This window comes from Ipomoea nil, unplaced genomic scaffold, assembly GCF_001879475.1.
Source record: "Ipomoea nil cultivar Tokyo-kokei standard unplaced genomic scaffold, Asagao_1.1 scaffold3245, whole genome shotgun sequence".
NCBI lineage: Eukaryota > Viridiplantae > Streptophyta > Magnoliopsida > Solanales > Convolvulaceae > Ipomoea > Ipomoea nil.
In genome coordinates, this window is record NW_017619673.1 from 44,102 (window position 1) to 68,591 (window position 24,490).

General features: G+C 41.3%; 2 protein-coding genes across 4 annotated transcripts; both read right to left on the reverse strand.

Moving 5' to 3' along the window:
* Positions 1–1,303: 1,303 nt before the first annotated feature.
* LOC109169074 (glutamine synthetase leaf isozyme, chloroplastic) lies at positions 1,304–17,816 on the reverse strand. 3 transcript variants are annotated; one of them, XM_019317976.1, is made up of 15 exons: positions 17,806–17,816; positions 6,905–6,920; positions 5,773–6,042; positions 5,391–5,430; positions 5,193–5,296; positions 5,025–5,073; positions 4,813–4,919; positions 3,557–3,644; positions 3,218–3,346; positions 3,036–3,110; positions 2,777–2,830; positions 2,646–2,683; positions 2,371–2,530; positions 2,233–2,293; positions 1,304–1,660 (listed from the first exon to the last, which is right to left on the reverse strand). In XM_019317976.1, exons 3-15 carry the CDS (start codon positions 6,024–6,026, stop codon positions 1,521–1,523), a joined length of 1,299 nt encoding a protein of 432 aa, XP_019173521.1. In that variant the 5' UTR covers positions 6,027–6,042; positions 6,905–6,920; positions 17,806–17,816; the 3' UTR covers positions 1,304–1,520. The 3 variants fall into 3 exon arrangements, with proteins under 3 accessions (XP_019173521.1, XP_019173520.1, XP_019173519.1); XM_019317975.1 differs by lacking the exon at positions 17,806–17,816 and adding an exon at positions 7,278–7,481 and having other exon boundaries at positions 6,905–6,919; XM_019317974.1 differs by lacking the exons at positions 6,905–6,920; positions 17,806–17,816 and adding an exon at positions 7,284–7,481.
* Positions 11,095–11,715, reverse strand: LOC109169037. The gene is made up of 2 exons (XM_019317937.1): positions 11,569–11,715; positions 11,095–11,433 (listed from the first exon to the last, which is right to left on the reverse strand). Exons 1-2 carry the CDS (start codon positions 11,713–11,715, stop codon positions 11,095–11,097), a joined length of 486 nt encoding a protein of 161 aa, XP_019173482.1.
* Positions 17,817–24,490: the final 6,674 nt, after the last annotated feature.

Genomic DNA, 24,490 nt, shown 5'->3' on the forward strand with positions numbered 1-24,490 from the left:
ATATTTTCTCAAAACCATTGTATAAATCTCGTTTTGTCACCTTAAGACATGAAATGGGAATAATCGAATTGAGCTAAGTATTTCTTAACTATTATCCTTCGAAATTTTGCATGAAATTACGATACTCATGGTTACGTGAATGATTATTTGCTTTCGATATGCAATTTTCTTTTTGACAATTTGTTTAAACTGATTAATTTGTGCATGAAAATTTTGGTATAAATATATACTATTGGGTAAATTCTAGAATTATATGAGTATATACATTTCAGGGGAATTTATCATGTGCTTATTTTTACGTGGCATTATTTTTGTTGGCATAATCTGGCGAATTATATTGTGCACCAGGGTGCACAATGCATTGTGCGCCTTAAGAGTTTATGTGTATTATGTTAAGAGTTCATGCGTATTATATATTATGTTAAGATTACATGTATTATGTTAGGAGTTTATGTGTATTCTACTGTATAATTATGTACATACAAAATAGGAGATTTTTAAAACGCATAATGTATTGTGCACCCTGGTGCACGATATAACAATTGCATAATTCTCGAAAAATTTCATTCGCATGAAAATCCGATTGATGGTCATTTTTATGACATTTTTATCTATTTTAATCTAATTGTTGGGCACAAGCTTTATTTTTAAATATTTTATGTGATATCAAAATTAAATTTTAAGCCCAAAATGATTTTGACCAAAATAGTCAACCATTTAGCAACTCTGTTTAGCATTGTGTTGAGTACTAGTTTTAGCAGTTGCATGTAATAATTTCTTATATGACCACACACTGTCAAAATATTCCAAATTTATTACTCTGGAAATTTTATCTGAGGTCAAAACCTATTTTTGTATTCCAAACAGACTCTAGAACATGACTAGAAGAGAAAGTATGTTCTTCAAATTCGTTAGCAGATAACTGTTAGCTGATTGGGTTAATTAGAGGGTATAACTAGTTGATAACATTAGATGATTGTAAAAATGTGTTTGGTAAATTAGTTGTTAGCTGATAACTATTTGGTATAATTTGTTTTCTCAAAATGCTAATTGAAAAAGTTATTTTCAGTAGCTTTTTAAATTTTAGCATTTTAGAGTACAAAAAACTAATTAACTAAACACTTATATTTTTTAAACCAAGTCAAATAATTAAAAATGATCAAATAAGCCAAAATTGATTTATAGACTAACTATTTTACTAAATAGGTATATATGAATCACCAATCAACGATTCTGGAAAATTTGTAGACCAGGGCATTTTTACTTTCCAAGCAACATTCACTAGAATGACTAAAATTTCATCTTATCTTGAAACCAAAAGCATAATTAATAATTGCCAACTTCTAAGGATGCAGTCAGTGACCACTGACAGCAAGAGATAATGTTCAAACCATAAAAAATATTCATGTTACAAGCTAAGGTACTTAAGTCACAGAAAGGAATCAAAGAAAATAGTACAAATGCTTAGCAGTAGTGATGAATCTTTGAAGGGTTTCATTATTCACTTCAAATATGATGTTTCAAACCTTCAATGTCACCTTCTGGGCAGCAAGAGCTTCGGCCTCAAGCGTGGGTTCCCACAGTAAGGTAGTTTCAGCAAGTAATGCAGTCACCACATATGGATCCATGTTTGAAGCAGGGCGCCGGTCCTCCAAATAACCTTATCAAGGAAAGCAAAGGAATATATAGAAGGAAGAAACATCAATACCCGCAAAAGTGTTAAGTGAAATCATCCATTCTTTTTTTTTTTTTTTTTTTTTTTGAATACTACTGACTCTATTATATTGTAGTATCTGTTCATACATACTGCCTCCACTGAGGCTCGATCTCATGACCTCCCATATAAAAGAGTCATTACATGCCATCTGAGCACAAGGTGCTTGGCAAATCATCCATTCTTTTATTTGGGTTACACCGAAGGGAATGGGGAGATGGCATTCATTCACGCCACAACAACTTGGGAAGGGAATTTGGTAGGGTGCAAGAACATCAACTTCTCCTTTCCCCTTTCCTATGTGTTACCAAACACATTTCTATAACCAGCAAATATTATCAGCTGGTCAAACCATCTAACACAATAGCTATCAGCTATCAGCTATCAGCAAATAGCCAATTGCCAAACACCCCCAATGTTTGTGACAAATCTATCCTACTTTTTCCTATGTTCGCATTAAAATGTTCCAAGAGTCCGGTAGTGAGAGTATAGTAAAACTTTTTATATGAGTGTCATACCTTTGCCATTCTTCTCTGTATCACGGCCCACACGAATTGAACAACCACGATTAGCTACTCCCTGCATGTATGTTAATCTCGAGCAAGTTAGTTAGCTAGCCATTTAAGAAAACTTATCCATACAGTGATGAAGCATACCCAAGAAAATGTGTTAATACTGGCAGTTTCATGCTTTCCCGTCAGCCTCCTCTCATTTCCTTCTCCATAAGCACTTATGTGCTCCTTATGGCGAAGAGAGAGGTTCAAAATTGCTTTCTTGATCACCTCAAAACCCCCCTCATCTCGCATACTCTTTGTACTGTGAATGACACAGACCACATTATTCATTAACTAGCTGCTAGTATGACAGCAGTTAAGCTTTTTGGCATGTTGAATATCATAAAGAAAAAAAAAAAAAAAAAAACTCAAAGAACCTGTAATTGGTGTGGCATCCTGCACCATTCCAGTCACCCTGTCAATTCAAAAAGAAAACAAAAGAAATTCTACGTCAAAAATTCTTTCATTCTGTCCAAGATAATAATTTATCAAAATGTGATTATGCTACCTCAATTGGCTTTGGATCAAGGGAGAGAACAACTCCAGCTTGTTCAGTAATTCTCTATTAAAGCAGTGAACAGACATAAAACAATTAATATCCCTGACTATAGCTTGGAAGCATAAATTTATTTATTTTTAAAAAAAAAATCATGCATATGGAAAGCACAATATTATTAACAATATGGATTTCCAATATTATTTTCCATAGCTATGACATCATACACTGCTTTAAATACCTAAGAAAAAATGAGAAAGATGTTTGTTACCTCAAGAATGTATCTAGCACACCAGATATGGTCTCCAGCCTCAATTCCCACACTAGGACCTACTTGGAATTCCCACTGCCAAAAAGGTATTCAATTTAATTTAATGCTGTACTATACCATAGGGCATTATGGCCATTCAAGTCCACATCTTAACAAATTAAACAAGGCAAACAGAATATCACCTGGCCAGGCATAACCTCCCCATTGGTACCACTGATGTTAATTCCAGCATATAAGCAGGCCTTGTAGTGAGCGTCTGATATATCACGTCCAAACGACTTATCCGCTCCAGCACCACAATAGTAAGGGCCCTAAATTTCCCAGAAACAGAAAACTACATAACTATTTGTACACCCCATCAAGAAGTCAATTGCACCACACCTTTATAATAAATACTACATCTCTTTTGATCTATTTATTGTACACAAGTAGATTTTCAAGAAATACTCTATATTAGAATTTAGAGAATCATATTATAGAGTGATTAGAAATTTTCATTTCGGATTATAATTAATAGTTACCTGAGGACCGGGGTAGCCTCCAACAGGCCAACCTAAGGGCCATTTCACATTTTGCTGAAGTAAGGTGTACTCTTGTTCTATGCCATACCTAGTTATCATTGGTTACAATAAGATAAGTAAAAGAAAAATCTAAAACTGGAAAACCAAAACTGGGTATTAATGGCCTACGGCTGAAATATTCCCTCCCTGTATTCTGTCATTTTGAAAAATATTGAAATGGTGATTTGGTAGAGTTATTTGTAATTATTTACCAAGTCAAGAGTACATATAAAGTAGTCATTTGACTTGTTTGATCTTAGATCTAAACTCAAAATTTATTGTTTTAAACAAATTTATCAGAGGTGCAATGTAGAGGTAGTATAGAACGAATATTATCTTTTATGTTAAGTGATAGACATTTTTTGTTGAGACAAATGGGTTAACAGAAGTAACACCAGTACTTTGGGAAGAAAGTTGCTTATTAGCTTGGGTCTATTTGCCTTCAATTTGTATGGTGCACGTTGGGCATAGGCTAGTAAGGGCCAAGTCAAGCATCATGTGGCTAGGAGATTGTTGGGCGGAGGCCAATAAAGGGCCAAGCCCAATACCCTGTCTCTCGAAAATGTGTGGTGGTATAAGGAAATAAGGTTGCACCTTCGCCAAGTTGTAGCTTTTAGCATAGTGGTAAGTGTTTGATCCTAACAAGTAGTATCAGAGCCAAGTCATAGCCACCAGAACTTAACTGGCTGGTGCTGGGAGGAGGATTGTGGCAAATTATTGTGTGGACCATGGTCCACACATTGTTATGTGGACCATAACTAAAAGTACATTTTTAATACACTAAATGTACATTATATTTGTATTGAATGTACATTATACAATATAATGTACACTCAATACATCCCCTGAATACAATGTACATTATTTTTGTACTGAATGTACATTATTTTTGTATTGAATGTACATTATTTTACAGTATGTAAAATATGGTCCACACAACTTGTATGGACCATGGTCCACACAATAATGATTGGAGGATTGTTGGGCGGAGGCCGGTAAAGGCCAAGTCCAGCACCATGTGGTTAAGGGGATTGATGGGTGGAGGCCGTTAAAGGGCCATGTCTAGCTCCCTAGCTCTCGAAAATGTGTAGTGGTATAAGGAAATAAAGTTGCGCATTCGCTACTAGCTATAGCTTTTGGCATAGTGATAAGCGCTTGATCCTAACATTGCATAAAGCTAAATTGGGGAGGAAGCATACCAGTATAAATAAACTTACCAAGGCACTTCTGAGACAACTTTTGGGTCACTAAAAATCTGAGCAGCTCTGTGGCGTTTGTTTGTTGGAATGGGCTCACCAGCCGGTGTGTATGTATCACAGATGACCTATTTCAATAATGCTTAAATGTAAATCCAGGCTTCATAGTTACACCAATGCAGAAAATAGCAGCATCTAACATGAAATGATTATTGTCAAGATAATGTTCTCACCAAGATGTTGTTACCGCCACGAAAAGGATCCTTAAAAATAGCCTGAGGGCTAAAAAGAAGCGTACGTGTGGTTAAGGTTCTATCCAGAAAGGTGAGAAAATGACAAGAAATGGAAGAAACTACCAAAACACAAAGATAAAACCAGTTTGCTGATGATGATGATCTTACTATAGAATAACTTCACTATCTTCTCCAGGTGCTTGTCCAGTACTCGATCCATCATAGTTCCACTTTGGAAGCTCAGAAGGATGTTGAACTGGCTTTGAAATTGTCTACATATAATAAAATTATATAGTTTAGAAATCAATTGATTAGCTTCCAACATCAAATTTTAGGTAAAAAAAAAACAAAAACAACGTTACATACCCTTGACTTACTACGCGTGTCAATTCCAGATCCACCAATCCTATTTTCATTGGCAATAACATAAATGTCAATATCAGCATACATTAAATGAGATTTATGTCTCAACTAACTAAGAAGGAAATTTAACATTTAATGAACTAATAACAGTGCATGGCTGGCGCACTGCTGGAAATTATGGAATTTCCGACCACCTGAAAATGATCTTAAATCAAGTCGAAAGCCTTGTTTCGACCAGTTTTGATATCCGGAAAAACCTTTGTTGCTATTTCCGACCACTTTTTGCTTTCGACTTGATATAAGATCACTTTCAAGTGGTCGGAAGAACTTTCTATTTATATGAGGTAGTGTAGCTTTTTGGGATACATGGCAAACAAAAATGTACCAAATGTATTCAGCAATGATCTTATTGGTATATGGGGTGACATCTAAATTTAGTAGCTGTTCAATCCGGTTCACCGTGCTGTTCCCAGACTGGAGAGCAAACACTCTAAACTTAGCAGTGCTTTTTACTGCCACCCTTTTGTTGGGTTTCATTACAACAGAACCCCACATCTTTGAAGCCATTGGAGTAGCCTCTGTCAAGTTCTTTGTCATCCTCATCTGCCATTGGGCAGAAGGAGCTAAAATCTGCGCCATTTTCACCTGTTATCGACTGTAAAGGTTGAAATTAAAGACCCCAGCATAAGATACTTTAGCATGCATCAAATGGAGAAAAAAATTCACGTCAAACAAAGAGAACTTGATTACAACTTAAAAAACAGTACAGTAAGTAAAGGAGAAATCAATAAATGAATGGTTAATTACTTGGTATGTGATTTATAAGAAACTTCATATTAAGAAATACGGAGTACAATCTTTTAACGCTTCTTTGATGTAGCTCATCTAAGACTCAAAAATTAATAGTTACATTGGTATTCTATCAAAGGCTTGGATGGTGTAAAAAATGATTAGACTGATCCGTGTACATATCAGGGAGGGATATGATCCATTTTTGCTAGGTAGTAAGCTAAAAGCCTTTTGGAACATTTAACCTTAGTTTGACTTCCATGTCCCCATAACCTTCAATGTACTAAAAGAATTAACTTAGTGTACAAATCTCATTTTTGTTGAAGAATCAACCCCGAAGGATGCAATCTAAGAAACTGCTAATCATATTTTCTATCCTAAGCTGGAGTAAACAATAGTTGCTCAAGATTTGCATATTGTATTTTCATAAATGAACAGTGGAAATCATAACCTATTCATTTCCAACTAAGAAAATCCTAGTGCAGGGGTAACCCAGCCAAGATGGCTAAAGATACAAACTTGTAACCACAAGATCACAAGTTCGAATCACAACCCTCTTAATTTGAGCCGGTCAGCTACGAGTAACCTAGGTTGACTTACTTCCTAATGATCCTTTGTAGGCTAGGGTCACAAGATGGGATTTACCCGTAAGATAATGGTAATAAGACAAATTGATTAAAATGTCAAAAGCCTAAAACTAGTAATAAGACAATGGAATGTGACATCACCTAAGAAATATAAAAACTTAATGCGGAGGTTACGTGACATTCCCTGAGAAAATTACATAACTTAATCAAACAGGGAATCTTATATTCCCAAGCAAATATAACCTTAATTATCTTATATAACTTGAATCAAACACCCCCTAAATAAAATCCACCAGTATACATTATTGGAACATGGCTGCAGCTAGCAGGGTTGAAACATCACATTTCATACAAGCATTAGAAATATTAATAATCATCATCATCATCTTTTGGCATTTATTTTGAAGCTCATATATGCTTGACTCAAATAATTAAGCATAAAAAGGTTAATTAAAAGCACACAGTTTCCTAATTTTAAGGAAGAATATAGCAGAGAAAGGGTGGTATTAGCGTGACTTACTCGGTGGAAATGGGGTAGCAGTGGCAGGGAACAGAAGAGGTTTTGAAAAAGTGGGAGTGGATTGGTGGAGAAGGGGAGCTGGGGTATCAAGGTAGTATGAGAGGCTAAACCTCACAGTCACATATTGTCCAAAGGGAAAAATTTATATAGAAAAGGAAGATCGGGTGGACCTGCAAAATGTCATTGGCTTTTCCACAGTAGATAGGGGTGTGTTTTGAGTGGATGAAATTTGCTTTTATTATCAACGCCAAGACTTCAACTCATTATACTATTATCAATCTAAAACCCTTGATTGAATCGATCAAGATTTATTTATTCCGTTCAAAGTTTGATTTTTACTATTAAAAAATTGTTTAATAAGTGATTTATAAATTTTAATAGTAACTAAGACTTTATGGTTTTATGGCACCAAAGTTACACTTTCATATGAAAGGTTGTGGGATCAAGTCTCAGAGGAACTTTATGTCCAAAGTTACGCATTTTGCATTTTGTTTCTTTATACATTTTTTAGAGGCAGGGTGCTGGACTTGGTTCTTTATTAACCCCCATCCAACAATCCCTTTAACTATCGGCCTCCGCCCAATACAAAGTATTTTTTTAAAAATAAATTTTTATTGCATTTTTTTTTAACTCCGTTCTAATTTTAGACGATACATAGAAATAAAACTATAGTATCATTAATGTATGAGTTTTCTGTCTATTTATATGGCAGGAATGTATGTTCCTGTCATGAAATAGAGACAAGAAAGTAATTACATATTGATGATTTTATAGCTAAAATGTCAATAGCATTTAGTGCTTGCTTATCTATAGTTTATTTGAGAAGAGACAATTAGGCTCTTTGTACGAGTATTTTAAATGTCTGAATAAAGTATCAGCATTGGTTGGTTTGGACTTTTCTTTTGTTTGAAGTGATTAAATTATCAATTCACAACATGGGTTTTAACGAATAAATGACCTTGGGTTGTAAAAGAGGTGCAGCTAATTAAATAATGCATAATGATGTTGATGTTGAATCTAATATAATATAAGCAGAAAAGAAAAAAAATTGTGGGCAAGTATGGTTGTTGGAGACACTGACACCTGATCTTTCTTACTGTTTTCATTTTCTATATGGGGACGATGGGATAAGATGAAGCATTAATTGAGCTTCAAATCATTAAGTAGTGGTGACTAAAACAATTCAAATGACTAAATACTTGAAGATTAGTAATTGATTTGATTGACATTTCCCATTATTGATGGGAAATGACACTTTTTCTCCCTGTATTATATATTTATAGTACTTTTCACCTCTAAATTATTTAAGTGGCAATTCTTCCATTGATATGTTAAATGGATATATTTACGTTTAAAATAAATATTTTATTTATTTTTCTTCTCCAACAAATTATAACAACGATTTGGTTCAAACCGAAAGACACTATAGTAACCAAACAGAAAGGTTATGATGACAATTTGGAATCTGAACCCGATATTTAAAGTTTATTAAAATCGCGAACCGAAACTGCCAGTTCATGTTCTTAATTGAAAAAATAAAATACATTAGTTGTTGAATTTATAATATTTAAAAAAAAATTAAAAGAAATTAAAGTTTGAACCAACAGTTGAAATTGAATATGAAACTATGAATTGACGGTTCAAAATCAAAACAAAATCGCGTTTATATATACTTATATGTGAAAGTCAGAATAAATGTCAAAAAAAAAAAAAAAAACATACACTATTTGCAAATATTACAAATTCTAATTTTAAGCTAATGCTAGTAGTTGTTCCGATTTGAACCTCTGGTTCACGGTTCAGGATCCATCTTTTTCGGTTCACGATTTTAATAAACGAAAACCTGATAGACATATTTTACACTCATATTTTAGGTACATCTTTATAATATTTTTACATTATTTATTTAGTATTATTTAATAATTATTTCATTTTAGAGTTTAACAATTAATTACTTAAATAAGTGTTTTCTAATAATGTTTTAGCTAATAATTTTTTTGAGTCAATTCTAATCCTAATCATATTGGCCCAAACCGCCCAATGCTTAGCACAAAAAGACAAATTAAATTTAACATTATATTTATGTTGATTCTTTTTTTTTTTTTTAAACCAACAGACAGAATATCATTAATAGCTCACAAGAGCAGCAATACAAGAGGGGGGGGGGGGGGGGGTTGGAAAACCACGACCCCAGTACAGACGAGGAACCAGTTGCCTGTGAGAACATGAGCCACGTGATTCGCTGACCTCTTGACATAGCGAACCTTCACATTCTCAATGTCACTAGCAATTTAATTACATTGCTCCACAATCAAACCAATATAAGAAAAATCTAACAAACGGGAGTTAAAAGCGGTAGAAAAATTTAAACAATCCGTCTCTACTATTACATTATTCAAATTCAAGCTCTTTAACCATCCTAACGCTCGTACGACCGCGATTGCCTCAGCCATCAACGGATCGCTTGTACAGCCGAGCCTTCCACTTTGCGCTGCTATGAAACGCCCTTCGTGACTGCGGACCATCGCGCCAAAGCCCGCACCGTCCTCAAACAGAGCCGCATCTACATTACACTTGACCCAAGGGTGTGGCGGGGGAGTTTTGCGTCCTGATTTCCAGATATTATGTAAAGCGTGTACCTGGTTGATTAAGGCTACTAGAGATTTCATATCCTCTTTCCGCACTTTGTCGTTTCGAGCACTCCATAGGACCCAAAGGATAGCTGCTAGGCGTATCGCTTGGCTCAAATCTCCATCACTGAGCACCGCATCCATGAAGATTTGTAAGCTTCGCCCGTTGAGCACATCTTCCGCCCCCAGACCTGCCTCGCCATAGCACATTCACAGAGCAGGTGTTCCATCATTTCCGACGGCCAGTTGCATAATGGGCAACCTCCACCAATCCACACTCGTCGCAGCCTTAAAGTTTCCTTAAGAGGTAGGATACCACGGGCACACCGCCAAAGTAGGTTCTTCACCTTAGGCGGCACTGGAAGGTTCCATAATCTCCGCCATGCAGTGAATTCGCCAACACCGCCATCAGTTATGACAAACTCCATCAACAACTGGTAGCCATGTCGAACCGTGTAGACCCCACGAGCGTCGCCCAGCAATCTCCAGGAGTCCGGCAGAACAGGGGATAGAGGAGTGGCTAAGATTCTAGCCACATCATTATCTAGAAACAATTCTCGCACTATCTTAGTATCCCACTCGCCTTGCTTTGTTAACAGACCAGCAACCCTGGCCTCCTTCAGTTGGTCGATGAACGGAGTGGACAGAGACGGGGACGTCGGATCAGCCAGCCACGGCCAACCCCAGATCCTGGTCTCTCTACCATCACCAATCCGGTGGGCAGCTCCCAGTTTTAAAAGTGATTGCCCCGCCATAATATTTCGCCAGAGGTAGCTCAGATTGCCCCTCAAATGTGCTTTGAGAAAATCGATGTGCGGATAGTATTTGGCTTTCATTAATCTGCTCGCCAAGGAATCTGGGTGTATCATTAGACGCCACCCTTGCTTCGCCTGGAGAGCCATATTAAACTCGTGTAGTCGCTTGAACCTGATGCCCCCTAACATCTTCGGAGCACATAACCGGCTCCAACTTAACCAGTGAATTCCATGGCTGTCCGATCCACCGCCTCCCCACCAATATCGATTAAAAAAATTTTCAATAGTAAAACAGACATGCTCAGGTAGTAGGAAGACAGACATGGTAAATATAGGCAAAGCCTACGCAATACACTTAAGTAATACTTATTTTCCGGCCCTTGACAGCAGTTTCTGCTGCCAACCTCCAATTCGCTCCCGTGCCTTCTATTCAATAAAACGGAAAGTAGCTGACTTATTGCGGCCCAGAGCTGATGGTAGTCCCAAATAACGGCCAAAGTCGGTAGTTTCACGCACCCCTACACATTCTGTCACTAAGGCCCTTGTAGTTGGATCGGTGTTCGAACTGAACATGGCACTAGACTTCTCGTAATTTATGACCTGTCCCGATGTGGCACTGTAAATCTCTAAGCAATCTTTCACCCTTTGTGCTTCAAACTGAGTGGCTCTAAAGAACATTAAGCTGTCGTTCGCGAAAAAGAGATGCGAAACCGAAGGGGCCGCCCTCGTAATCCTAATCCCATGGATATCACCTCGGGCCCCAGCCTGTTACAATAGCACAGACAGACCTTTAGCACAGAGGATAAACAAGTAGGGGGATAATGGATCTCTTTGTCTGATGCCTCGAGTAGGAAAAACTGTTCCCACTACTTACCTATTGATCTGAACATTGTAATTCACAGATGTAACACACATCATGAGTAGTAAGATCCACGCCCGGTCAAAACCGAACGCCACTAACATCCCCTCCAAAAAGCCCCATTCCATCCGGTCATACGCCTTGGCCATATCGAGTTTCAAAGCAGTCCAACCCAAAGCCCCGCACATCTTCCTTCGTAACTAGTGACCCACCTCCCCGGCAACAATGATATTGTCTGTTAACAGTCTGTCGGGAACAAACGTGCTTTGCATCGCTGAAACAACACTCTAGAGAGTCTCCTTCAGCCGGTTAGCCAACATTTTGGCAAGCACTTTGTACACCACGTTGCATAGGGCAATCAGGCGTAAATCAGACACCATCTCCGGGTTCTTCTTCTTTGGGATCAGCACAATGGTGGAGTCGTTGATACCATGTGGAAGTCTACGACTGGTGATGCTTTGCAAAATGAACATGGACAGATCGTGACCTACTATAGGCCAGTAATGCTGATAAAAACCTGGTGACATACCATCTGGTCCCGGAGCTTTCTCCAGGGCCATCGAGAAGTGTGCTGCTTTGACCTCGGTCATTGTGCATGGTAGAGACAAGGCAGTATTCATCTCGGTTGTAACCCGACTTGTCACCCTATCAAAGATAGCCGGCGTAGTTGTAACACCCCGTGTTACGGCCTCTAAACCAATTAATTAATTAACCATTTACCCAAAAGAAAGAATTAAAATTCATTAATTAATTAGGAAGAGTCCACCATAGTCCATGGATCCTTATCCCTAATACAAAACCCTTAGTCCTATAAGGAATAGAATTGGCAAGCCCATACCATTTAGACCCTAATTAGGACTCTTAGATATATAAATAGGGGCATAGGAGGCACCTAGAACCCACACCACAATAACTTTCACCACCCAAGAATTCCCAAGAATTCCCATAGGAGGAATCAAGAAAGAAGAAATCTTAAAGAAAGACCCTTCATTGCCAAGGAATTTAATTAAGGCTAAGAGGTAACCCACGTCTCAACAAAACCTATTTTCCTTGCAATATTCTTCTTCTTTGGCTCCTTATTCTATGCTTGTGTCTTGATGAAATCTTTTATGATAATTGTGATATGATCTTAATAATTGATGAGATGATTTTATGTGTGATCTTGATAATCTTGATGATGATAAGAGGATCTTGATGATTGTGTGATATTCTTGATAAACTATGATCTTGTTGATTTAAATATGATTAGAGCCCTAGGTTGAATCATGAATTTCGTATTGGGATTTTCTTGGTATATTTGGGTGGGAATTCACATGTTCGGGTGTTAATTATGTTTAGGAGTCATGATAGGTCATGTTCTATGTGATTGTTGATTTTAATCCGTTAATTGCTTATGTGGTGTCGATATTTGTGTTTAAAAATGTCTAAGCATGGTTTTGGGTTCCACAAAGGATCTCGGGACGTTTAATTTGATAAAGAGTCAGTGGGGGGTAGGTGGGGGTAGGGGGACCCGCCACCTACCCGCTGCCCAAGAAACACCGCCAGGCAGCGGGCAGACGTCTGCCCGCCGGGCACCCGCTGCCCTGAAGTTCGCTGCCGGCGGGTGGCCCTCCACCCACCGGCTACCCGCTGGTCGTCGCCCACTTCGGGACTTTGGCTTCCCCATTTGATGTTCCCTATTCCCTGTGGTGTCCTAACGGACCTTGTTTGTCGTGCTTGAGTCTAGTTTGGTGTTTCGGGTACCATTCGTAGGTTAGAAGAGTCTCAGGTATTGCATGCTAGTTGAATCAGTAACCTGTTGGCCTAGGAGGAAGATGCTTGAACCCCTTAGGACTATTCTTAGTATGTAAATGATCACACGTAAGTTTATTTATACGTCACCCCCATCCCAATGTGCTAATACGTGCTACTATGTGTTATGTGATGCATGATTCCCCAATTTGATTGCGATCAAATTGGGTGTTCCTGAGCTGCGGTTCAGAAGTTGGCTGCGGTCAAATTGGTTACTTATGAGCTGCGGTTCATTTTCCTGGCTGCGGTCAGTCATTCACTTCTTGGGCTGCGGTTAACATGGGCCTCGTGTGCTGTGGTCCACCGACTGGATGCGCCAGGCGGTGTGTAGGGCCATTAGCCCAAGGAAGGCTGTAGCCCACCGAATGAGTGATCAGGCGGTGTGTAGGGCTACGCTTGGCTGCGATCCACCGAGTGTATGGGCCAGCGGTGTGTAGGGTCGTAGTCTCTGAAGATCATCGCCCACCGAATGAGTTCCTCAGGCGGTGTGTAGGGCTGGATCTGCTACAACCCACCGACTGAGTTCGTCAAGCGATGTGTAGGGTCGCAGTCCCCCCATTGTAAAGAGGGTTACAGTCCACCGACTGAGCGCGTCAGCGTTGTGTAGGGCTGTGATCCACCGTCGAGTTCGTCGACGGTCTATACGGTTGGTTGCGATTAACCCCTTCATGATGCGGTATGAGGTAGGGTGCTGCGGGGCCGTGTTAGCACTATATGTACTAACCCTCATGTTCGGGGCATGCGATTGGTCTCGTGGCGCCACCAAAGTATGCTTATGTGACTTGTATGATGATGTGAATGATTTGAAAGTGATCTGTGACCCCTTAGATACATGTTCTTTATGATATTGTCTCTATATAACTGTCTATCATTGTTTAAATGTGTTTATCCCTACCTGTCGAGTCTATTCCTGGTTTTAAAGCTAGAGTCTCCTAAGTATATATCTTCCTACTTCGAAATGGTTTTCATATATATATATATATATATATATATATATATATATATATATATATATATATATATATATATATATATATCTACCTATATTGTATTTCAACGCGTTGGAGTGGGTTACCAGCATCATTCGCTGAACAGATATATTTGGCTTTCAGGCACAGATGAGTAGACCCCGGAGCGCGCTAGAGATCCGAAGCGTAGATTATTTAGTTTTCCTTTCAGCCTGTGTGCCATGATTATGTATTGACATTGCTTTGAGGATATTTAGTCAGTTTAGCCTGTGCATCTGAGTTCTCCAGCTCAGGTGTGGCATAGCACCCCACACTCTTATGTTTAGTTTTGGGATTTAACAAGAATTTACCTTTATTATATAAAGTTTTAAAAGTTTCAAAATTTCGGATTGTTACAGTTGGTATCAGAGCCTAAGTTTGACCCTAGGATAAGACTCTTAAGACCGAATTTTAGGACACTAGGCTTAAACTCTAGGAGTTCATGAATATAGGGTTGAGGGATCATAGGACGCGTGGTGAGATTGTGAGATCCCTAAACTTTCCCTCACCCTAATTCGCACTTAATCTAAAAGAATTTCCCCTACACCCATAGCATCAAGGTAAGGATGCAAAATAATATCGGCCTGTGAACCCCCAGGATGGCACCAACAAGGAAACAGGCAAAAGCACCGGGACTCCCCACACATGAATCCTTGATTCAAAATCTGCAACATCTGGCCCAAGTTGCACAAACATTAAGCAACACGGTCCTTCAACCGTCACCACCAAACAGAAACTTGGAAATCCACCACCAAATCTCGGAACACCAACCGCCTACCTTCTCAGGGGATGAAAACCCCACAATTCTCGAAGAATGGATTGGAAACTTTGAGAAGATATTTAGAACAACAAGATGCCCTGAAAACCACCAAGTAGAAACAGCCTCCTTCTACTTCAGGCACGAAGCCGACATCTGGTGGGTCCACGAGAGACCCAATTGCGAACGAAGCCCGGGATTCAACCGGGAGACCCTAAAAACACGATTACGAGAACGATTTTACCCCAGTCACATGAAAACAACCATATACGAAGAATTCCTCCATCTAAAACAAGGAGCAACCCCAATCACAGAATACTACCGGCAGTTCCTCAAGCTAGCTCGCCTCACACCCGAATTGGCGCCTACAGAGTCAATCAAAATCGAGAGATTTATAACGGGCCTCAACCTTGAGAACCAGAAGGCCCTAATCATACGGAAACCGAGAACTCTTGAAGAAGCCTATGCCAATGCATCCCAACTACAACAAATACCGAGCAAGCCACAGGAAACACACCTGGGACACAAAAGAAAAATCGAAGGAAACCACGCAAACCCCCTCCGGGAACCAAAAACCGCCAGGACCACCTCACCCCACAAAGCCATAACAACAGCCCCCATAAGGAAAGTGGGAAACACTCAAGGAAGAGTCCTTACCATAAGCAAAGCCAAAATCGGAGATAGCAACACCTACAAGTCAAGGTGGCATCAGGCGAAATCATAAAATGTGACCGTATGTACAAGGATGTAATGATCACCATCGGAGGAGTGGAATTCCCTAGCAACCTAATACAATTCAGACTAGATGAGATACAAGTGATCTTGGGTATGGACTGGCTAGGGAAATTCCAAACACAAATCCTATGCGGCGAACAAAAACTGGTCTTACGGGGACCAAACGGCAAACGGGTATCCTACCACGGAACCCACAAGAACCCGGAAGTCAAATTAGTAAACATGATGAAAATGAAGAGATATCTAACCAAAGGGCACGAAGCCTTCCTATGCTCAGTCAAAGATCTCGACGCCAAAATAGCAGAGCCCCAGACCATTCCAGTGGTGAACGAATTCACCGACGTCTTCCCAGACGAGATCCCCGGGGCACCCCCAACCAGAGAGGTCGAATTCACCATAGATTTGATGCCTGGCACTGCCCCAATCTCGAAGCCACCCTACAGACTGGCGCCAAAAGAAATGAAGGAACTAAAAGCACAACTTCAAGAGTTACTAAATAAAGGATACATACGCCCCAGCACCTCACCATGGGGAGCACCAGTGCTATTCGTCAAGAAGAAGGATGGGAGCATGCGTCTATGCATCGACTACAGAGAACTAAATCAAGTTACAATAAAGAATAAGTATCCTCTTCCGCGAATTGATGACTTGTTCGACCAATTTAAAGGAACAGGGGTGTTCTCAAAAATTGATTTAAGATCTGGGTACCATCAGATAAAAGTGGCCGACCAAGATATCCAGAAAACGGCCTTTCGAACCCGCTACGGCCACTACGAATTCACGGTAATGCCCTTCGGACTCACCAATGCACCCGCTATATTCATGGACCTCATGAACCGAGTATTCCGGCCCCACCTAGATGACTTCGTCATCGTGTTCATCGACGACATCCTAGTCTACTCCCGAAACGAAGAGGAACATGAAAAGCACCTCCGCACAACCTTGCAAACCATGAGGGAACACTAACTATACGCCAAATACTCCAAATGCGAATTTTGGAAGGACAATGTGGCCTTCCTGGGTCACGTAATAACCAAAGAGGGGATCAGGGTGGACCCAACCAAAATCCACGCCATCAAAGAATGGCCCACACCGAAATCACTTTCGGAGGTTAGAAGCTTCCTAGGGTTAGCAGGCTATTATAGAAGGTTCATACCCGATTTCACCAAGATAGCCCAACCCCTCACTAAACTCATGAAAAAGGAAACCCCCTTTCGATGGGACGACGGCTGCACCTCAGCCTTTCAAGAATTGAAAGAAAAGCTGACCACAACACCCGTCTTAACCCTTCCCTCCGGAGTGGAAGGATTCAAAGTTTTCAGCGACGCCTCCAAAAAGGGACTGGAATGCGTAATAATGCAAAGGGGAAAAGTAATAGCATACACATCCAGGCAACTCAAAACCCACGAAGAAAACTACCCCACGCACAACCTCGAGCTAGCAGCCATCGTGTTCGCCGTGAAAATTTGGAGGCATTACCTATACGGAGTGCAATGCAAGATTTATACAGACCATAAAAGCCTGAAGTACATCTTCATCCAGAAGGATCTAAACATGCGACAACGAAGGTGGTTGGAACTTATAAAAGATTATAACCTAGATATTCAGTACCACCAGGGGAAGGCTAACGTCGTGGCAGATGCCCTAAGCCGAAAAGCTAACCACTCCCTCAACACCACCTGGATCCTGTCAGACGAGCTATGCAAGGACTTCCGAAGGTTGAATTTGGAGGTAGTAGAGCAAGGGCAAACGAATTCTGAGATCCACCTATTCAATTTCAGAATCATACCCACACTACTCGAAGAAATCAAAGCCGGGCAGCAACAAGACCCAGAACTATATAAAGTACGGCTCGACCTACCTCAGGAAAAGGACGGACCATTCGAAATATGTGAAGATGGTAGCCTCCGCTATAAAGGAAGATGGTGCGTACCCACGACACACCCCCCACCTAAAACAACAAATCTTGGAAGAAGGACACAACTCACCATACTCGGTGCACCTTGGAGGTGACAAATTATACCAAGATGTGAAAAAGATGTTTTGGTGGCCCAACATGAAAAAGGAAATCGCTGACTTCGTGGGCAAATATCTAAACTGCCAAAGGGTAAAAGCCGAACGATGCAAGCCCAAAGGGCTCATACAACCCCTTGAGATACTACAAGGAAAATGGGACTCCATATCCAAGGATTTCGTTGGAGGATTAACCACAATACCAACAGGAAAAGATAAAATCTGGGTAATAGTGGACCGGCTAACCAAGACAGCACGATTCATTGCCATGAAAGAAACATGGACAATGATACAACTAGCCAAGGCTTACCTAAACAGAGTAGTGAAGTACCACGGAGTCTCCCGAAACATTGTGTTCGATAGGGATCCCAGATTCCTCTCACAATTCTGGAAGTCTCTACAAACAGCCATGGGGACACGACTGAACCTGAGCACTGCCTTCCACCCCACTACCGACGGTCAAACCGAGATGACCATTTAAACTCTCAAAGACATGCTAAGAGCTTGCATGTTAGACTTCCAAGGGACATGGGAAGAACACCTAGACCTCATCGAATTCTCTTACAACAACAGCTACCACGCCAGTATCCATATGGCTCCCTACGAAGCACTATACGGTCAAAAATGCAAAACACCCTTATGCTGAGAAGGCATGGTCAGCCCAGTGGCACTGGGACCCCAATACCTACAAGACACCATAACTAAAGTCAAACATATACAAGAAAGAATGAAGCCCGGCCAAGACCGCCAAAAATCTTACGCTGACCTGCGAAGAAAGCAAGCCGAGTTCGCCACTGGGGAAAAGGTCTTGCTCAAAATCTCACCCACACGAGAGGTGATGAGGTTTGGAAGAAAGGGGAAACTCAGCCCCCGGTTCATCGGGCCCTATGAAATCGTAGGAAAAGTCAGGAACCTGGCCTACCGCCTCGCCTTACCCATCGAACTAGAGCGAGTACACAACGTATTCCGCATATCCCAACTAAAGAAATATATACACAATCCAAGCCACGTGCTACAACCCGAAGCCGTGGACCTTGACGACACACTAACTTACGAAGAGAAACCTGTAACGATCCTGGACAACAAAACAAGAATCACTCGCCAGCTAACCATAGAAATGGTAAAAATCCCCTGGACCAACCACGGGGCCGAAGATGCAACATTGGAACTCAAGGACACAATGAAGGAACCCTACCCCGAACTCTTCACACAGGGTAACCAAGGCGAAAGCATAGGATAATGGAAGAAGTCAACTCAGCAAACCAAAGCTTCAGGGATGAAACTTCCCATTACGGGGGGGAGGGTGTAACACCCCGTGTTACAGCCTCTAAACCAATTAATTAATTAACCATTTACCCAAAAGAAAGAATTACAATTCATTAATTAATTAGGAAGAGTCTACCATAGTCCATGGACCCTTATCCCTAAAACCAACCCCTTAGTCCTATAAGGAATAGAATTGGCAAGCTCATACCATTTAGACCCTAATTAGGACTCTTAGATATATAAATAGGGGCATAGGAGGCACCTAGAACCCACACCACAATAACTTTCACCACACAAGAATTCCCAAGAATTCCCATAGGAGGAATCAAGAAAGAAGAAATCTTAAAGAAAGACCCTTCATTGCCAAGGAATTTAATTAAGGCTAAGAGGTAACCCATGTCTCAACAAAACCTATTTTCCTTGCAATAATCTTCTTCTTTGGCTCCTTATTCTATGCTTGTGTCTTGATGAAATCTTTTATGATAATTGTGATATGATCTTAATAATTGATGAGATGCTTTTATGTGTGATCTTGATAATCTTGATGATGATAAGAGGGTCTTGATGATTGTGTGATATTCTTGATAAATTATGATCTTGTTGATTTAAATATGATTAGAGCCCTAGGTTGAATCATGAATTTCGTATTGGAATTTTCTTGGTATATTTGGGTGGGAATTTAGATGTTCGGGTGTTAATTATGTTTAGGAGTCATGATAGGTCATGTTCTATCTGATTGTTGATTATAATCCGTTAATTGCTTATGTGGTGTCGATAATTGCGTTTAAAAGTGTCTAAGCATGGTTTCGGGTTCCACAAAGGATCTCGGGACGTTTTATTTGATAAAGAGTCAGTGGGGGGTAGGTGGGGGTAGGGGGACCCGCCACCTACCCGCTGCCCAAGAAACACCGCCAGGTAGCGGGCAGCCGGCGGGCAGATGTCTGTCCGCCGGGCACCCGCTGCCCGGAAGTCGCCGCCGGCGGGTGGCTCTCCACCCACCGGCTACCCGCTGGTCGTCGCCCACTCCGGGAATTTGGCTTCCCCGTTTGATGTTTCCCATTCCCTGTGGTGTCCTAACGGACCCTGTTTGTGGTGCTTGAGTCTAGTTTGGTGTTTCGGGTACCATTAGTAGGTTAGAAGAGTCTCAGGTATTGCATGTTAGTTGAATCGGTAACCCGTTGGCCTATGAGGAAGATGCATGAACCCCTTAGGACTATTCTTAGTATGTGAATGATCACACTTAAGTTTATTTATACGTTTCCCCCTTCCCAATGTGCTAATACGTGCTACTATGTGTTATGTGATGCATGATTCCCCAATTTGGTTGCAATCAAATTGGGTGTTCCTGAGCTGCGGTTCAGAAATTGGTTGCGGTCAAATTGGTTACTTATGAGCTGCGGTTCATTTTCCTGGCTGCGGTCAGTAATTCACTTCTTGGGCTACGGTCCACATGGGCCTCGTGTGCTGTGGTCCACCGACTGGACGCGCCAGGCGGTGTGTAGGGCCATTAGCCCGAGGAAGGCTGTAGCCCACCGAATGAGTGATCAGGCGGTGTGTAGGGCTACGCTTGGCTGCGATCCACCGAGTGTATGGGCCAGCGGTGTGTAGGGTCGTAGTCTCCGAAGATCATCGCCCACCGAATGAGTTCCTCAGGCGGTGTGTAGGGCTTGATCTGCTACGACCCACCGACTGCGTTCGTCAAGCGATGTGTAGGGTCGCAGTCCCCCCCTTGTAAAGAGGGTCACAGTCCACCGACTGAGCGTGTCAGCGTTGTGTAGGGCTGTGATCCGCCGTCGAGTTCGTCGATGGTCTATACAGTTGGTTGCGATCAACCCCTTCATGCTGCGGTATGAAGTAGGGTGCTGCGGGGCCGTGTTAGCACTATATGTACTAACCCTCATGTTTGGGGCATGGGCTTGGTCCCGTGGCGCCACTAAAGTATGCTTATGTGACTTGAATGATGATGTGAATGATTTGAAAGTGATTTGTGACCTTAGATACATGTTCTTTATGATATTGTCTCTATATAATTGTCGATTATTGTTTAAATGTGATTATCCCTACCTGTCGAGTCTATTCCTGGTTTTAAAGCTAGAGTCTACTAAGTATATATCTTCCTGCTTCAAAGTGGTTTTCATATATATATATATATATATATATATATATATATATATATATATATATATATATATATATATATATATATATATATATATATATATATCTACCTATATTGTATTTCAACGCGTTGGAGTGGGATACCAGCACCATTCGCTGAACAGATATATTTGGCTTTCAGGCACAGATGAGTAGACCCCGGAGCGCGCTAGAGATCCGAAGCGTAGATTAGTTAGTTTTCCTTTCAGCCTGCGTGCCATGATTATGTATTGACATTTCTTTAAGGATATTTAGTTAGTTTAGCCTGTGCATCTGAGTTCTCCAGCTCAGGTGTGGCATAACACCCCACACTCTTATGTTTAGTTTTGGGATTTAACAAGAATTTACCTTTATTATATAAAGTTTTAAAAGTTTCAAAATTTCGGGGTGTTATAGTAGTGCCTGTTGATCGGAAGATGTATGCATAATAATGTAAAACCTCTGAGTTCAATGCCGTACCATCACACCATTCGCCTACCGCATTTCTTATCCGCAACAGAAGGTTTCTACTGCGTCATGAGGACGCCGCCTTGTGGAAGTATTTTGTATTGAGATCTACGTGTTGTAACCAAAGCTGCTTCGAACGTTGTTTCCAAAAAAGCTCATCCTGTCGTAGCAAAGCCAACAACTCTTCCTCCGTCGCAATGTACTCAGTGACATCCTATTGATCACGGGAATCCCTAAGGATTTCCATACGACAACGCAGTTGTTTCATACAGGTACCGAAACGTCTGAAATGTACCTCTCCCCAACGTCCCAATTGTCTACCGCACTCGAGGATTCATTGCTGAAAATCCACCCCGACTGATTGTCTCCACACTTGTTCGACCACTTTACTGCAGCCTTCTTCGTGCGCCCAAGCAGACTCAAATCTGAATGGCCATTTATGAACATGGACGTCTCTTGTTTCCAAATCAACAAACAATGCACTATGGTCGGAGGTGAGAGTTAATACATTATGCACCACTGCGGCGTCAAAAATATCTAACCAACAAATGGTAGCCACCGCCCTGTCAAGACATTCCTCGACCCATGCGTCTGTGCCACGCCCTCGCTCCTAAGTGAACCGGCTACCAGACATACCCAAGTCTAGAAGTTGACAATCCGTAAGCGCGTCATTAAAACCTTCAATGAGCGATATAGATTGCGGATATGGTCCACGTTTCTCCGACTGAAAAGCAATGTCGTTAAAATCGCCCACGACTACCCAAGGGAGGTTCGACCACTCCCTAAAGTCCCGGAGGAGATTCCACGATAAGTGTCTTCTGGATTGATCCGGGTTACCATAGAAACCAGTGAGACGCTACTCTGGTTTACCAAGCACTGAAACAATAACGTCAATATGGCTAGTCCAGTAGCTTAGTAGGGAAGCCATAGCTGAGACCCTCCAAAGCAATACTAGCCCTCCACCTAAACCAGCTCGATCCACACATAGCATACCTTCAAATCCCAGCTTCAATCTTATTCGTTCAACCTGAAAAGTAACAGCTTTCGTTTCCATGATGAAAACGAAACTGGGTCGCTGTCTGGACACTAAGCCCAGAAGTTCCTGAACTGTCCGGTCGCTACCCAACCCCCGATAGTTCCAACTCAAAATGCTCATTGTGTATGGCGAGTCTGGTTTGCCAAACCCGCCGTAGCCAAGTTTTTTGTGTTATCCGCCATAACAACATCAATTCCTTCCAGACTTCCTTCCCTACGTGGCTTCAATTCACCTTGTAAACCAATAGCTTCCTCAATTGCCACCATATCCAATGGTGTCATTCCCGACCTGGAAGCGTGCTTCCCCACCGACTCTTGTGGGAGCTCAACTAGAAGCCACTTAGCTCCAATAGGTTTGACCTGACGACGAGCACCCGCCCGCATCCAAGCCCCATAAGGGAACGCCTCTGGTACTAGACCCTCATCATACACTCTCTTGCAAAATTTCTCAGAGTGCCCTAGTACCCCACAGCAGAAGCAAAAAGTACCAACCCTTTCATTTTTAAAACTAACCCAGTGCACTGTACCATCCATAAGGCAGAGCTTAATACGCCTTTTAAGTGGCACTGTGACATCGAGATGCACTCGGATTCTGAAAAGCTCCTCCAAGCGCCACCAAAGTTGCTCGGATCCGTTGCAAGGAAAGTGCCAACGTAATCCCCGATGCGGGCGATGAAGTCAGACGATGCATAGATGGCGGGGAGATCGTGTATTTGCATCCAGAAGGAAACATCATTGAGAACCACCTCATCTGGCCTGACACTGATCGAGACCCTGTCGCAGACCAGTGTGTTATTTTCGAACGTCCACGGTCCGTCTTCTACCACACGCTGTAGATCCTTCAGGTGCGGGAATTGAAACAGAAAGAGATTATCAGTTATCGACAGGACTCGCATTCCTATCACTAGACGCCACACAGAAGCCAACACCTGTTGCATATGCTCGAATTTCATCGGCCGATCTGTCAAGAACCGACCTACCAGCTCATAGTGGGTTGCCGTTGCCGAAGAGGTATGGATATACAGTGCCTCCAAGCCCCCAGCCTCCTCCTCCGCCAGAGATATCATCGCACAGGCCTCCTTAATTGCACGCGTGTCCATCATGATCTGGATAGGAACAGAACGCTGATCGAAACAGAGATCGCATACAAGACGGTCGTTAATAAAAGCGCTCGCAGACAGGATGTATAGGAGGATACGTACGAATGAATCGGAGGTAACGTTGCATGTAGAATGGATGAAGATGAGATTCGCCGATAACAGATCGTATGGAATAACACTCAGATCGTATAAGCTAACGCATAGGTTGAATAAGATAACATGCAGATCCAGCATGCACAGATATATACCCAGACATACGTCATGGAGGGAGGATGCACGTCATTGAGTGATAAATACCGCCATAGTGGGGTAGGGAAACTCTAGAAAACTAGGGAGAGAACTCTCTAAGCATACCTAGAGAGAGACTGCGTTACTCTATGCAGTTCAATGCTTCTTTTCTTCATTTCGTATAAAACATGTGGCGCAACAACAAAAAGAAGACGTCGCCAAGTGCTACGCAATTTCGAAAATGAATCGTGGAAAATGACTTGAAAAATGTATAAATAGGAGAAGAATTCTCTTGTTGAGAGGCCCATACTACGTTCATTCTCTTCCTTCTAGATTACCTTAATTCTTATTTCTTTATAGTTGTTATCAATGGCTCTGTGTAGCTAATTTTTTTTTATTTTTTATTTTAGCTTGGTTTAGTAAAATG